The sequence below is a fragment of the Arachis duranensis genome, chromosome 5 (assembly GCF_000817695.3).
Source record: "Arachis duranensis cultivar V14167 chromosome 5, aradu.V14167.gnm2.J7QH, whole genome shotgun sequence".
In the NCBI taxonomy this organism is placed as follows: Eukaryota; Viridiplantae; Streptophyta; class Magnoliopsida; order Fabales; family Fabaceae; genus Arachis; species Arachis duranensis.
In genome coordinates, this window is record NC_029776.3 from 88,357,964 (window position 1) to 88,372,830 (window position 14,867).

The 14,867-nt window shown below is 30.9% G+C and overlaps 2 protein-coding genes across 5 annotated transcripts; one reads left to right on the top strand and one right to left on the bottom strand.

The window, feature by feature from the left end:
* Positions 1-2,826: 2,826 nt before the first annotated feature.
* Positions 2,827-6,111, top strand: LOC107490316 (2-oxoglutarate-Fe(II) type oxidoreductase hxnY). 4 transcript variants are annotated; one of them, XM_016111092.3, is made up of 11 exons: positions 2,827-3,023; positions 3,105-3,300; positions 3,432-3,533; positions 3,739-3,790; positions 4,031-4,152; positions 4,239-4,339; positions 4,421-4,479; positions 4,751-4,807; positions 5,200-5,245; positions 5,376-5,455; positions 5,592-6,111. In XM_016111092.3, the coding sequence occupies exons 1-11, from the start codon at positions 2,934-2,936 to the stop codon at positions 5,689-5,691; spliced, it is 1,005 nt and encodes a 334-aa protein (XP_015966578.1). In that variant the 5' UTR covers positions 2,827-2,933; the 3' UTR covers positions 5,692-6,111. The 4 variants fall into 4 exon arrangements, with proteins under 4 accessions (XP_015966578.1, XP_015966580.1, XP_015966581.1 ...); XM_016111094.3 differs by having other exon boundaries at positions 3,435-3,533; XM_016111095.3 differs by having other exon boundaries at positions 2,857-3,023; positions 3,105-3,250.
* Positions 6,112-8,357: 2,246 nt separating this feature from the next.
* Positions 8,358-13,725, bottom strand: LOC107490315 (NADP-dependent malic enzyme). Its single transcript, XM_016111091.3, has 19 exons — positions 13,419-13,725; positions 13,081-13,201; positions 12,621-12,695; positions 12,253-12,404; positions 12,065-12,170; positions 11,845-11,910; positions 11,661-11,756; positions 11,496-11,567; positions 11,326-11,409; positions 11,140-11,238; positions 10,934-10,981; positions 10,767-10,820; positions 10,578-10,676; positions 10,357-10,446; positions 10,187-10,264; positions 10,001-10,075; positions 9,667-9,757; positions 9,446-9,574; positions 8,358-8,714 (listed from the first exon to the last, which is right to left on the bottom strand). Exons 1-19 carry the CDS (start codon positions 13,568-13,570, stop codon positions 8,626-8,628), a joined length of 1,776 nt encoding a protein of 591 aa, XP_015966577.1. The 5' UTR covers positions 13,571-13,725; the 3' UTR covers positions 8,358-8,625.
* Between the last annotated feature and the right edge of the window lie 1,142 nt (positions 13,726-14,867).

Consider the following 14,867-nt stretch of genomic DNA (forward strand, 5'->3'; position numbering starts at 1 on the left):
TAATAATATAGGTGATGTGGAGGTGTGTGTATGTAATTGGTGATGTGAATGCATAATAAAGAAGAAGAAAATGAGAAGCCACGTATGAAAGAGATAATTGAAACGGATGATGAATCATGAAAAGTTCTAATGCGAAAGTGTCCGCTTGACTGATAGCCTAAGATTGCTAATGCGGAAATGTCCGCCTAACTGATAGCATATTGTATGTTGAATGGGCCTTTGTGCCAAATTGCTAATGCGAAAGTGTCCGCCTAACTGATAGCCTGAGATTGCTAATGCGGGAATGTTCGCCTAATTGATAGCCTGTCTCTTACCGTGATGCCAAGATATCCTAATTGACATGGGTTCGCCTATGATGATAATTGTGCCTAATTGACACGGTAAAGAGACCATATTTGGGGTTCTCCCCGAGTAACGTCGAGTTGCGGGTAGAGAACCGACGCATGAGCTCATGGCCTACTTAGGAGAGACATGCATCATATTGTTTGCGTATTTGCATTTGGTTGTGTTTCGCTTGTTGTATTTTTTATGTGATTGTGCTGGTTGTCTTATTCTTCCTTGCTTGTGTATTCAATTGGGTCTCTGATACTATTAGTATTATGTATTGAACTAATTAAGAATTAATGTTGTAAGTGAGTTTTATTTTAAGTTCAGAAATCTTAAAGAAAATAAATAATTGTCTAAAGTAAAATTAAAAAGTATTTTCAAAGGCTTGATAAAAGAATAGTTTTATTGAGTAAAGTCAATTATTCGCATTTCGCTCATTACTTTTACGGCATTTACCTTCCCTGCTGAAAACATGCGAGGACGACGTTCTCACTCCTACAGATCTTCTGTTTCAGCGACAGGTTCAGGAAGCCCTTGGCAAGGAGCCGCGACTAATCCACAGAGTTTTATATACATATATTCGTATTTTCTGGATTCTGGTTTAATATTAGATTTTATTTTTCCCTCGTCATTCATTGTTTTTGAAAATTTCAGAGGGATAGGACTTGTATTTGAGGATCTTGAAATAAGTCTATGTATATGTTGCTATGTGAATATATATATTTTTGTGATTAAGAGATTTAAAGTGAAGACTTTTTGTTTTCCTGATTAAGATTCCAATTCGTATTTGTAAAGGCTCGCTATTAAATAAAGATAGTATAAAATAAAATGATTTAGAGGTAAGTAACGCTCGGACTTTTAGTACGATCATGAGGTGCTAAAAGTTAGGATGTTACATTTATTAGTTTCTATTTATTATATAAATTATCTAGATCACAATACTAATAATATATTAAAAAATCATTATTTATAAAAAAATTATTATTAGTTGTTTCATTGTACTTTAGTTTTTATTGTATTTTTAACTAATTTAATGTTAAAACACATTATTTTATTTAAATGAATATGGATAAATAAATTTTTAATTAATTTAAATTTAAAGATAAATAAGTCTCTGACTATTTTATATTAACATTTAACGCCCAACTTAACATGCTAATATAAAGCATCAATAACTTTCGTTAACATAATAGTGATACTGACAAAAAAGTCGTATTGTGGTGCCATTTGAAAAAAGAAAAAAGTCAAATTAATACTTTACTCTATTACTATTACTTCCATTATTTAAAATAATTAATATTAATTAATATTATGACGAGGACCGCCACCACAATAGGACTATGTCGGTCATAAGAAAAAAATAAAACAAGATATTAAGAACAAAATATATAAAATAAAAATAAAAAACTAATATTTTTATATTTTATTTTATAATAAATTAAATAAAAATATAAATTATAAAAATTTAATTAATTTTTATTATTTTTATATAAAAAATTAATAGAAATAATAAAAAAATAAGAAATAAATTATATTTTTATTAATATATTTTATTTTTTTATGAAAAAACATAAAATATATTAATTTAATATCTATATAATATCTGTATTTATATTTTATTTATTAAATATAATTTTATAATTTTATATTCCTATGTCAGTATCCTTGTAATTAAGCATCCATGTTAGTGTTGGACATTGTATAATTTTGATTCTTTAGTCGGAAAATGCCTACCCGTAGCACTCCACTCTGATCTGTCCATCGTTCGCGGAAGCATCTACATTTTGTCTTGCTTGTACTAGTTGCAACTTGCAAGGAGGTTTCGTCCCTCACTTTCTTGTACTTATTAAGTTTTTATGGAAGAGTTTAATAATAAGATTATTATTAATAAAAATGTTAAACTTTTATTTGATAAATACACGATAAATGAAGAATATAGTTTCTTGGTAAGAAAAGCATGCAGTAACAAAGAAGATGCATATTCAAACCATATTTATAGTAATTTGTCAATAAATTATAACTAAAATAACATAATTTTTTCATACTCACTTAAAAATCGTAAATTTAAGTCTCACTCCTAATTTTAGAAAAAAAAAACACCAAATATAAAAAAAAGGGGAAAAAAATATACACATGCTCAAAATAAGTTAGATTAGATACGATGATGTAGCAATGTAAAAAGTGATGCGTGATTCTGTGATTCTGTCCTAAATCTTATTTGAGAACCTTGAAATCTAATATTAATTATTTTTTACGAAAAATGCATGGATTAGTTTGCTTAAGTAGCAATATTACACAATAACTGTACCACCCCACCCAAAAAAAAAAAAAACCTAAAAGAATTTCCCAACCAAGAGATGTGAATTTCTAAATAAGCAATAAAAAAATATTTAATTAAATAAAGAAAAAAACGATGGCTGCTGATGAGTGGTGGCGGCAACGGTTTGTGGACATTGTGGTCTTCTGCTAATATATATAAAACAAAGTGCAATTCACTTTTTTCTTTTTCTGCATAGCAAAAAACCAAAAAGTACAAAAACCATTGAAAAACAAAACTTAGAGGTTGTCCTTCATTTTTCTTCGTCTTCTTTGTTCCAAGTTCCAGCATGGTTAACGCAGATTCTCTCACCTCTTCCCTCAATTGTGTCGACCTCTCCAACCCTGACATAAACCAATCCGTTAATTCGCTCAAACAGGTTTGGTTCTTCCTCCATGATCATCAAGGTTCTATTTTCTTTTATTTCAATCCCTTTAACCATTTTGTTTATTCATAATAGGCATGCTTGGATTCTGGTTTCTTCTACGTTGTGAATCATGGAATAAGCCAGGAATTCATGGACGAGGTTTTTGCAGAGAGCAAGAAATTCTTCTCTCTTCCACATAAGGAGAAGATGAAGCTCCTCAGGAATGAGAAGCATAGGGGGTATACTCCTGTTCTTGATGAACTACTTGATCCTGAAAACCAAGTTCATGGTATATAATTATATATGCCTCTGTGTTGCATGTTTGGCTCTTGTTCTTCAACTATGTTTTGTTAGTATTATTGTTGTTCTTGTTTGTGTTGAAGCTTGATATGCTTTGTTTTATGTTCCTGGTGGATTAAGTAGGAGATTACAAAGAGGGATATTATATTGGAGTTGAAGTAGCTGAAGATGATCCAAAATCACATAAACCTTTCTATGGACCAAATCGATGGCCTTCGTCAGGTAAAAATCAGTAGCTGAAAATGTTATTATGCTAATAAAGTAAAATCTTTTTGTCAATTTCCATTCCAGTAAAGAGAAAACAACAGAAATGAAAATAGGAAACAAAAACAGAAACCAAATAGACTAAAACCCAGCAAAAGTGTCCATTTCATTGGCTTTTATATGCTGCTTTTTTTAAAAAAAAATTATTTTTGATGTCATGCAGGTATTCTGCCTAAATGGAGGGAGACTATGGAAAAATACCATGAACAAGCATTGTAAGTTTCAATTGAAGTTATGCAGTTATACTAAGAATTTATACCGCTTTCTTTTGTTTATTTGTGCTGCATATGGAGCTACCTAAATGTTACATTGTTACAAACTTTTCTGTAATTTTGCGGTGAAACATGAGACTTTTATGTGGAATATATGTTTGCCTTATAAGTTATAACAAAAAGTGCCTTCTTCTATTAACTTCTTCATCTTTTGCTCCAATTTATGTTGTTGGGGGAATGCAGAGAAGTGGGAAAAAAAGTTGCAAGGATAATTGCCCTTGCTCTTGGTTTGGATGCCAATTTCTTTGATCAGCCGAAAATGCTCGGAGAGCCAATTGCAATTCTGCGTTTGCTGCACTATGAAGGTTTTGAATCATTACTATTCTGTCTTATACTCATGTTGCTTTTGTTTAATTACTCATGTTGCTGTGATCTTCCTTGTTCAATAAAGGTAGAATATCAGATCCCACAAAAGGATTATTTGGAGCTGGAGCTCATACTGATTATGGGTTAATTACACTATTGGCGACGGATGAGATCTCAGGTCTTCAAGTAAGTAGGCAACGGATGTTTCTTTTGATGTTTCATATATGTTTGGTACTTAATAATGAACTTCAATATTCTTTATTGCAGATATGTAAAGATAGGGATGCTAAGCCTCAGAAATGGGAGGATGTGCCGCCAATGAAGGGGTTAGTTTCTACACCCTTTTAGCTTTTACAGGTTTAGAACAAGAATGATCAGTGCATTATGAAACAATTCAACCAAAACAAAATAGTAATTATCTTCCAGAGCTAGTATATTTGTATACCTTAAAATTCATTTTGAGCTGCATGTTATCAAACACAAAACATCATTGGCTGAAAAGGCATGAAGATTCCGCAGTGTGTTAAAACATGATGATTTTTTGCATGCCCTTCTCATGAACTATTTACATTATTTTTCTGCTTGTTTTTGTTGCAGAGCATTCATAGTGAATATCGGTGACATGCTGGAGCGCTGGAGCAACTGTGTTTTCAAGTAAGAAACTTTAGCATTTTTGAACTCGATGCAATGCATATTAATTCTGCATGCAAACTTGTTTCATTCACCTTATTCACTTAAAACGATTGAAATTGCGTTTGCCGATGGTTGATCACTAGTATATACATAAGGGTACAAGAATTTTGAAACCTTATGTGACATCCTGTGTCTTCTATAGCTGCTAGAATGAAATTCACAAGCTTAAATTGAAGCAGAGATCACATGCTTAAGAACTTGATTAGTACTTTTTATGTGCACTTAAGGGACTTTAAACCACAACTAAGCAAATAAAGTGATTTTGGCCTTGGTGTATCTTTGTAGTATGTCATTTTTTAGTTGAATTTTCTACATCGTATATTCAACAAGTTGCTTTGCATTTTCTTGATCAGGTCTACACTGCACAGAGTTCTGGGAAATGGTAAAGAGAGATATTCTGTAAGCCTCAGCTCTTTGTTCTTGTTCAACTTCTTTATTTTTTCATTTCCTCTCATTTTTTAATGGCGACTATATAAATCGTTATGAATCATTTCCAATTTGCTTACGCCAATGTTGTTTTTGTTTACAGATTCCTTTCTTTTTGGAGCCTAGTCATGAATGTCTAGTGGAATGCTTGCCAACATGCAAATCTGCCACAAATCCTGCCAAGTGAGTGAAAAATGCCATTTAACTTGACACTAACATTGTTTTCTTAGAAACTAAGGATATGATCATATGAACCAAATGCTACCTAAATAAATCATAAATGTCATACATCCCTTCATTCTTTTCTCTCTTGTTACAGGTTTCCTCCTATCCTATGCCAGGACTACCTGAGCCAACGATACAACGATACTCACGCCAATCTTACTATTTACAAGAAACAGAAAAATCTTCAATACTAAAATCCTTTGGATGTGTAAAAGCTAGGAGATTTTCCCCAAGAACATTACTACTCATGCAGAATTGGACATTGCTTAAAATCTTAAGTATCAAGTCTTTTGGAGGTGTGAATCCTAAAGAGAATGGAAATTGCTGTTTTGTTAACCTACAAGCATAGTGCATTAGCCACCTTATATGTATAGATTTAGTTTTTACATGGTAGGTAGTTGGTTTGATGTTTACTAAAGCTAAAGGGGAAAAAGAAACATATATATGAAATTAACAGTTGTATTTTATTTTATTTTTTTGTTTGGTTCAAGCTCAAATTTAGGAATTATAGGAGGAAGGATAGTAGGATTTGCTTCCACTTCCATTGTGCTTTTCAAACTTTTAGCACATTCAATTTCTTTCGTAGGACTTGCAAGTGAAATTTATCTTCTATATTTTTCATTTATCATTAGATAATTATTTTCGTATACAATGGTAGGCTTTATTTGTGGTTACTTTGTGTCCTTGTGTTTCATTCAACACTATTCTTTTAGCTTTATGATGTGGTAGTAGTCAAATGACGTGAGCAGGGGGCGGAGCTTAGTTGAGACAGGGGTCATGGCCCCCAAAACTTTTTATAAAAAAATTAGTATTACTTTTTTAAAAAATAAAAAATAGGTTTGTTGGCTCAAATATTTTACTATGATTTAAAGTATCTAAGTTCAATCTTTATCCTCTCTATTCAATAAGCAACACTCTCTACCTTTGAGTTCAAATATAAAAAATTAGGTATTTTTTATTTAATTTAATATTATTTTATATTTTACTGTTTATTTAATTTAATTTTTTATATGATAAAAAATATTAGAATATTCAATAAGTATTGATATTATTGTATTTTGTATAAATTGATAAAAGAAATTCAATAAATATTATAAATTTTAATATTTGTCCTTTTAACTTCTTTTTTACATATTTTATAAGATATATATTCAAAATTTTTTATAAAATAATCATGAAAAATAAAAAAATTGATGAATTTTTAAGAGAAAGGCTAATATTTAAGAATGAGAACATATAATTTTTACAATATAATACCTGTAGATAGTTATTCTACTTTAATGAATCACAAAGAAAGTGAGATACAACCTTCAAAAGTTCAAAAAGTTGCATATGATGATTTTGACCTTAATTCTTTGGAACGAGACCCTAGAAAACGACTTTAAATTTGACAATATCATCCAAATCAGAAAGATGTGGTTAGACGAGCTTATCTTAAATAGGATTCATATAAAAAATGTCTTGACAATTATCCTATATTTGGCCCCTCCAAAATTTTGTTTTAAACTCCGCCACCGGAAGTGAGAATATAGAATTCAAGTTATTCAGCAAAGTATTTTTTTTTTTTTTGTTATTCTTTTCCCTCAAAGTGTTTCTCTATTTAGTGGATCTATATTCTAAGTAACAATACTCCACCTCTATTGAATGTTAAAGCACTAGTGGGAAAAAAAAAGAAGAAAAGGAAATATATTGATTTAGTATCAATATTATGTTCATTTTTATTTATTAATTTTGGAATAAAAGCTCAAAATAGATTTATCATAAAAATATAAATAATTATAGAAAAACTAATTTTTAATTAGTTAATATTAATTTTTTAAAATTGTAAAAATGTTCATTTTTAAGAATTTAAAATTTAGAATTAAAATTTTAAGATTTAAGAATTAGAATTTAGTATAAAAATAGATAATTTTAAAAAATTAATTGATATTGATGGGAAAAAAGTTAGCTCCCTGTGTTCTAAAATATTCACAAGCCTATTGAGTATAGCTAGGTTATGTTGACGAGTGATAACAAATTGTTATAGAAGCTGGATGCCCAACATGGCAAGTTGGCAACATAACCATTTTAATAACATTTGGGTTAAGTACGATTTTGGTTCCTAACGTATAGGACGAAAATATTTTTTATTTTTAACCTTTTTTACATACAAAATTGTCTTTAAGATTTAACTTGTTTTAAAATCGATCTTACCTTATGGACCAAAATCATACGGAGGTAGCGATAAAAACGGAGATAGAGTTGGATCGTTGACAGCTTTTTATTCTTCTTTCCTTTTTCATCTTCTTTTTTTCTTCTTCTTTGCAAGAACAAAAACACTCTCTTCTTATTTTTATTTTATAATTTTTATTATAGGTAATTTGATTCAAAATTTTAGTATTTAAGTAAAAATGACAATTTTTTTTTGTCAAAAAAAGAAAGAAAAACAAAACATACAAAAAAATAGTAGTACTAACTACATCCTCTTAATCTAAAGGAACCAAAACTATCAAAAGACAAAGTTTGTAAGATGTATGAGGGGGACAACTCGAAAATATGGAGGTCAAAAGTAAATCATGACCTTTCTTTGCTACAATGTCAGCAACAGAATTAGCTTCTCAGAAAGTATGGTTCCAAACTTCCAATAAACCAGATGAATACGATTTACCATATTGTGAATGTCTTCAAGGAGAGTAGCACACAGATGGTGGAGAGGTGAGCCATCTTTGATGAAATTTATGGCCATCAATGAATTTGATTCAATGATGATTTTGTATTGTATTAAAAAAAGGTTGGGGACAAAAATAGTATATATCTTAAAAACCAAAATCATACTTATCCTTAACGTTTTATAGAGATTGAATATATTATCATAAATCAATGGAAAAATTCTTGCATAAGCACAAGATTTATATATTATATATTTTGCAATTTGCATTGACATTACATTACATGAGATGAAACAAGGATATGTAACCAAGAATACAAGGCACTTATTTGTTCATGACTTCATGCTAAAACCATACAAACCCTTACTCTTGCTTAAGCTACATCAAACAACACATATAGCCAGACATATTATGTTTATTAATTAATTAATATTTGTGATTCTTACCACCAAGGTCAATATATAGTAACTTGGGCCATGATCACCTGTAGTTGCGGTATGTTGGGGTATACATGCAACTTTCCGCATACTTCACAAGATTCTCAGGACGAGGAAGGCGTGTTGCCAACCCTATTAAAACAACGACTTATTAATAATTAATAAAATTCTAAAAACCAAATCGGTATTTGAATTGGTGAATTTATCAAAATTTACAAATTTAACCAAAGTATTCTTTTTAAAACAATTCATTTATTTTTAAAACTAACATTTCCTAAAAAAAATAATATTGATTTAATAAAAATATTGTGTATATAAAAAATCAGTCATTATGTATTTATGTAGATATATTGTTTAAAGAAAAGTATAAGTAGAGAATGAGAATACTAAATAATGGAGTAAAAAATATTTAATTCAATAGGTATGTAGATGGTTATGTTGATTCTTAATTGGATGATTATTCCTTTTGATTCGGTTTACTCATGCACACTTAACAATGACTCGATATTCAATTCATTAGGTATGCGGAAGGTTATCCTAATGTTACGGTTTATGAGGTAATTTGAGAGTGGAGTGTTTTTTTACTTTATTAGGTCAATTCTAGAGCTCATTGTTCATATTGTTCACAAAAATTATTGTCTACCTAACAAAACCGATTGTTTAATCGTATTTCAATATATATATTCTATTTCTATATAGATGACTGATTTTTTCTGTGCATATATCATAGTTGTTGATTCAATTGGTTCAGCTATTTTCAAGTAAGTGATCGATTTTTGGTTAACTCAGTTTACATTTAATTAGATATTGAAGTGAAATGATGCATGAATAATAAGAGTGTTCTTTTTTTTTTGAAGGGATACCTAGTTCATATGCCTTGGCAGCAACATTTGCAGCTATATTAGCCGAAATTGTTCTTATGTTAGAAAATGGCGGGTAAATCAAACCCTTCTTGTAGTCCTCCTCTGCCACCAGTTTAGCCAACGCTTCCGCTGAACACAAGAATGTAAATCATTCATCATCAAATTATTTCACATGATTTGATCCTTAACCATTCATTCTTTTCAACATGACTACTACTTACATGCTGCCAGAAGCATATCATCATGTACTCGGATCGCTCCGGAGATCACCAACCCCAAACCAAAGCCAGGGAAGATGTAAGCATTGTTGGCCTAATTTGACAAAACCCAAGAATTGAATCAGATATGATGTTGTGTTATGTTGTGTTGTTTAACCAAGAGGAAGAGGATTACAAAATTCAAAGGTGAGGACTTAGATGCAGCCGTTTTCATATGAAATTGATAGTTTAAAACTGTTAGATGAGAATTTAGACAAATATATTAAATTATTTGACCATTCTCAACTAACAACTTCACTTGAAGACAACTGCACGTGAGTTTTCACCAATTCAACACCTGGCCGGAGTAATAAACTTTTCCTTTGTACTCAAAAGGATCAAATGGACTCCCACTAGCAAAAATCGCACGGCCCTGTGTAGAAGACGAATCAAAGAATTAAGACTAGACATTGAAGCAAAGGGCTTTCAAGCTTCAACCACATAAGAAACGGATAGATGTGGTTATCAATCATTTTGTTTTTACCTCACTCCATTGGTAAGCCTCTTCGGCTGTGCACTCGGATTGCGAAGTTGGATTGGAGAGGGCCATAACAAGAGGTTTCTGCAGGCCAAGCATGATAGAGACTCAATTGATAAATAAGATTGTATATGTATGTAAACAAGTACAAGAGAAGGAGGGAAAAAAGAGTTTACTTCATTGATTGAAGACACAGCTTCAATTACTTCCTTTGTGAATGTTTTTCCAACTCCTGATGATCCAATCAAAACTGTAGGCTTGATTACCTGAACATGTGAACAAATCAAGGTTAGAGACATTTGTTTTACACAATCATTTTATTGCCTGATCTAATGAGGCCTTACAATGTTAGACCAAATTGATTTTGGTATCATGTTTAACAGACATATTCCGATACCTTAACAGCTTCTAAGAGAGTTCCAACTGGCTCATGATCATGAGCCCAAGGCTTCTTGAAGTGTTGAAGCGAGTTCTGTCTTGAACCAACAATTAATCCCTGAAAAAGAGAAAAAGAAATGAAACAGTTTGTTATTAAAGAAGGAAAATTAAACTAAAAAGTAGAGTATTATCATGGTTTTTCAACTACCTTTGAGTCTACAAGCCATATCTTCTTGCGAGTTTCCTCTATCGGTTTCTTTGTCTGCACAAAGAAATAGAACAGCCCCATAGATTGTAATTTAAAATTCACTCCATAAATCAATATAAGACTACTGTGTCAGCAATGAAGATTGAAGTCTTTATTATTATTATCACCTGCTTTGACATCTCAAGAGCTATAAGTTCTGCTATTCCAGTTCCTGCCTGAAATCATGGCAAAAACATAAGATGAATTAACTAGTCAAGTGCAAATATATACATATATAAAGGGTATTTTAAAAGTAGAAAATAGAAATAGTATCTGTTTTCACTCTTTTTCCCCCCAGATACCAAGCAAGCTTTTATGATTGTCAATTTCTTACCTCGCCGGCACCGAGGAACAGGAAAGTGTGGTCGGCTAAAGTTCCACCAATCAGCTTCAATGCTGCCACGACCCCGGCAAGAACAACAGATGCAGTCCCCTGAGATAGATTATAAAACATTCATGATTTGAAATTTTGAACAGAACAATCTTCATGGTATATATGCTAAGATGCTACTTATAGTACCTGAATATCATCATTGAAGACTAGATGAGATGTGCCGTATTTCGCAAGCAACTCGAAAGCATTGTGATTTGCAAAATCTTCAAACTGCAGAAAAAACATTTAAGGTAACAGAAACTCAATTGAGTGATTCAGGTTCATAACATCATAAAAACTTGTTTAAAATTCACAACCTGTACAAGAACTTTTTCGCCATAGTTTTGCTTTACAGCAGCCATGAACTCACTCAGAAGTTCAGAATATTCCTACATAGAAACCAGATATCATCAAAATCACTTCATATCAATGCAAATGAAAGTGATATGCAGATATCAAGGCATGTATGTAATTACACCAACCTGCCCAGTTGCTCTTTTCTGTCGAAGTCCGATGTAACACTCGTCGTTCAGCAAATTCTCATTGTTTGTCCCAACATCAATTGTAATAGGCAAACACTAACCATAGAACAGAAACAGAGGAAATGAGACATATATAATGGTACAATGAGAAGAAAAAAGTTAGTAGAAGATTGAAAATGCATACTGCTGATGGACGAAGGCCTCCTAGTGCTGTGTACAAAGCCAATTTTCCAACAGGAATTCCCATTCCCTGAAATGAAACACATCTTACATAAACTATATGAAGCCTAAGTTACCTATTTTACTATACATCATGTTTTCATTGAATTAATGTATCTATATACTAAAAAGTAACAGCTTCAGATAAGGAGTCTAGTAGTTATAATAAATCAAGGAACGAATACCTGACATCCAAGGTCTCCGAGTCCTAAAATTCGCTCGCCATCTGTGACAACAATAACTTGAATACTCCTCTCAGGCCAATTTTTCAGTACCTCAAGGATCTTGCCCCTGAAAGAAAGCCAAAAGCTCTTATGATGATATGATACTGAATCAAACACAGTACAAAGTTGCATACAAGAAAGAAATATACTTCTCTTTCAAACTTATGTAAAGACCCTGAGGACGCTTGAAGATGCTCCCATATTTCTGGCAAGCCTCGCCGACGGCGGGAGTATACACAATTGGGAGCAGTTCCTCTACATTGTCAACAAGAAGCTTGTAAAACAGCCTTTCATTTGTTTCCTGCAACATGAAGATTTTTTTTTGTCAGTTCAATAATAAGATTCAAGTTTTCATTTGGTCTTTCTTAAGTAGTGCTTTCAGTATCAAATATTTGCAATTATATATCACTTTCATTCATCCCAGCAAACAACCTTAATAGCATGAACTTAAAAGTTAAAAACACAAATATGCTATCTCATGCTGTGTAATTTTATCATGATGAGTTGAAAAACCTGCCTGAAGTTCCATCATAGCCATGTATTTTTGCAAAGGAACCTGATATTGTCTGATGTTGTTCATCAGCTGTTTCTCCTGTGATCAAAAGTAGAAGAAATAATTAAAAAAAAAAGAGAGAGAGAAAAGGAAAGAGTAAAAGTATACACTAACCACCTTAGAAAATTTAAGTTATATAAGTCTTGTATTTCAAAACAAATTAAGCAGTGTTGCATGCAGTGATCATTGTAAATCACTCGGTTTGTGTAGTTCTACTGAATTTTTAATTAGATTTTTATAATTTAAAAATTTATAATTTAATCTTTATATTAAATAAAATTTTGTAATTTAATATTTATAATTGCTATTTTTATAAATACTCAATTATAAATATTTAAATTATAAAAACTTAATTAAAAATATGATAAAACTATAAAAGCTAATAGAGCAATTAATCCTTATATATTGATGATTGAATTCAAACCTGAAGTTGCTGGGAGACAACTGTCGGAGGTAAGAGTCCACGGAGATAATGTGCATCCCTCTCTTTCTCAGTGAAAGCAAGTCCTTTGTTGTATTGTGGATCCCTCAGCAAAGTGTATCCACTATAATTTCATATCACAAATAAATACAATTAATTAAAAAAGGAATAGTTATTAGCTAACAAAGAATCAAAATAAAAAACTTGATTTCATTCATGCAACTATTAGTAAGACTTATAATTGTGCTATGTTTATAACTAATAATAGAAGCTATGAAGGTAAAATAAAAAAAGCAGAGACAGCATACAAAGTTAGTTAATAACCGTTTTTTGAGACTGACCTGGCTACTGAGAAAGACCATGGGGTGACAAGCTGGTCCTCGGTGGCACGATCCTCGCCATAGACATCCTCAACGCCGCCGCTAACGGTGGATCTTGGGCTGAGATCAAGCACTGACTCACCCTCTCTCAAGGCCTTCAGTGTACTCTCCATGAATAATGTTCTTCTTCCAACCACAAAAAAAAAAAAAAGTTGAGATATTTCTTTTTGCTCTCTAAAACAATGGCAATGTTTCACTGATTGTAATCACAACGCTTTTATAGTGACAAGACTGCACCACAATGAAAATCAATCATGGCTTGGTGATCAAAGTCAAGGGGGAAGAAAATTCAACAAGTGGTTGTGTTTGTTTTGTTAGTGTCGTTTTTTTATTTGAAAAAGAAACATGTAACCATGTGAGTGAGATATATAGTGTGTATAACATGTTGGTAGTACTTTTGTTACCTTAATAGATTAATCATCTTTGGTATATAAATATATATGTAGTTTAATTTATTTTAATATATATTTATATTTTAATATGTATTTTATATTGGTAGCTGATTTTAGTATATACTTAACATAGTCGATATATTACTCTATTTTTTGTTTAATTAAGTATACAAAACCTTGAGAACTAAACGAGTTATACAATATTAATGCACGAGTCATAGCAGAATATTACACATTTCATAATTCATATATGATTTCATAATTCTATTTTATCTACATTAAAGCCATTGCTTATAAGATTTTTCAAGGTCTTTCAATTTGCATCTCTAATTGTTTTGACTGCCAGTATAGAAATTTTGTACATGAATGTCAACAGACATACCAATTATGAAATAAGTCATTGCCAACATCTTTTTTTAATTGGTTAATTATTAATATCAATTAACTTTTTTAAATTATTTTTTATTATAAATTCTAAAATCGAAATCCTAAATCCTATTGAAAAACACAGTTAAAAAAATATTTTGTCAATAAAAAATAAAAAGTAAACTAATTAAAAATTAATTTTTTATACTTGTTTTTTTTTATTATACCATAAAAATCATATTACAGTTTATTTTTCTAATAACTAAAATTGTGCATCCATCTTATTTATAAGTCATTTTTACAAAACCATATTTGAGGAGAATAAAAGGAGTATTACCAGAGTGAAGATAATTAAATTGCATATCATCAAGGGAAGTGGGAGATTGTAAAAGAAAGAGGGTTTTGTCTATCTGTATTCAACATTGGAGGGAAAATAAACAATTGAAGGACATGACTATTTGTTAACAAAATGCTTTAGCTACCTACTATGGTAAAAATTAAGCATGATCCATCGTTTATGGATAGCTAGTCATCATTGTCAAAATCAATAGGGATAAAATTTGGTTGAAAGTGTTAAAAAAAGGTTCATTCCAAAAGGAAACAAAAAAAAGCTTTATTTATAAACATAAAAAAATAGGGGAAAAAAAAGAAG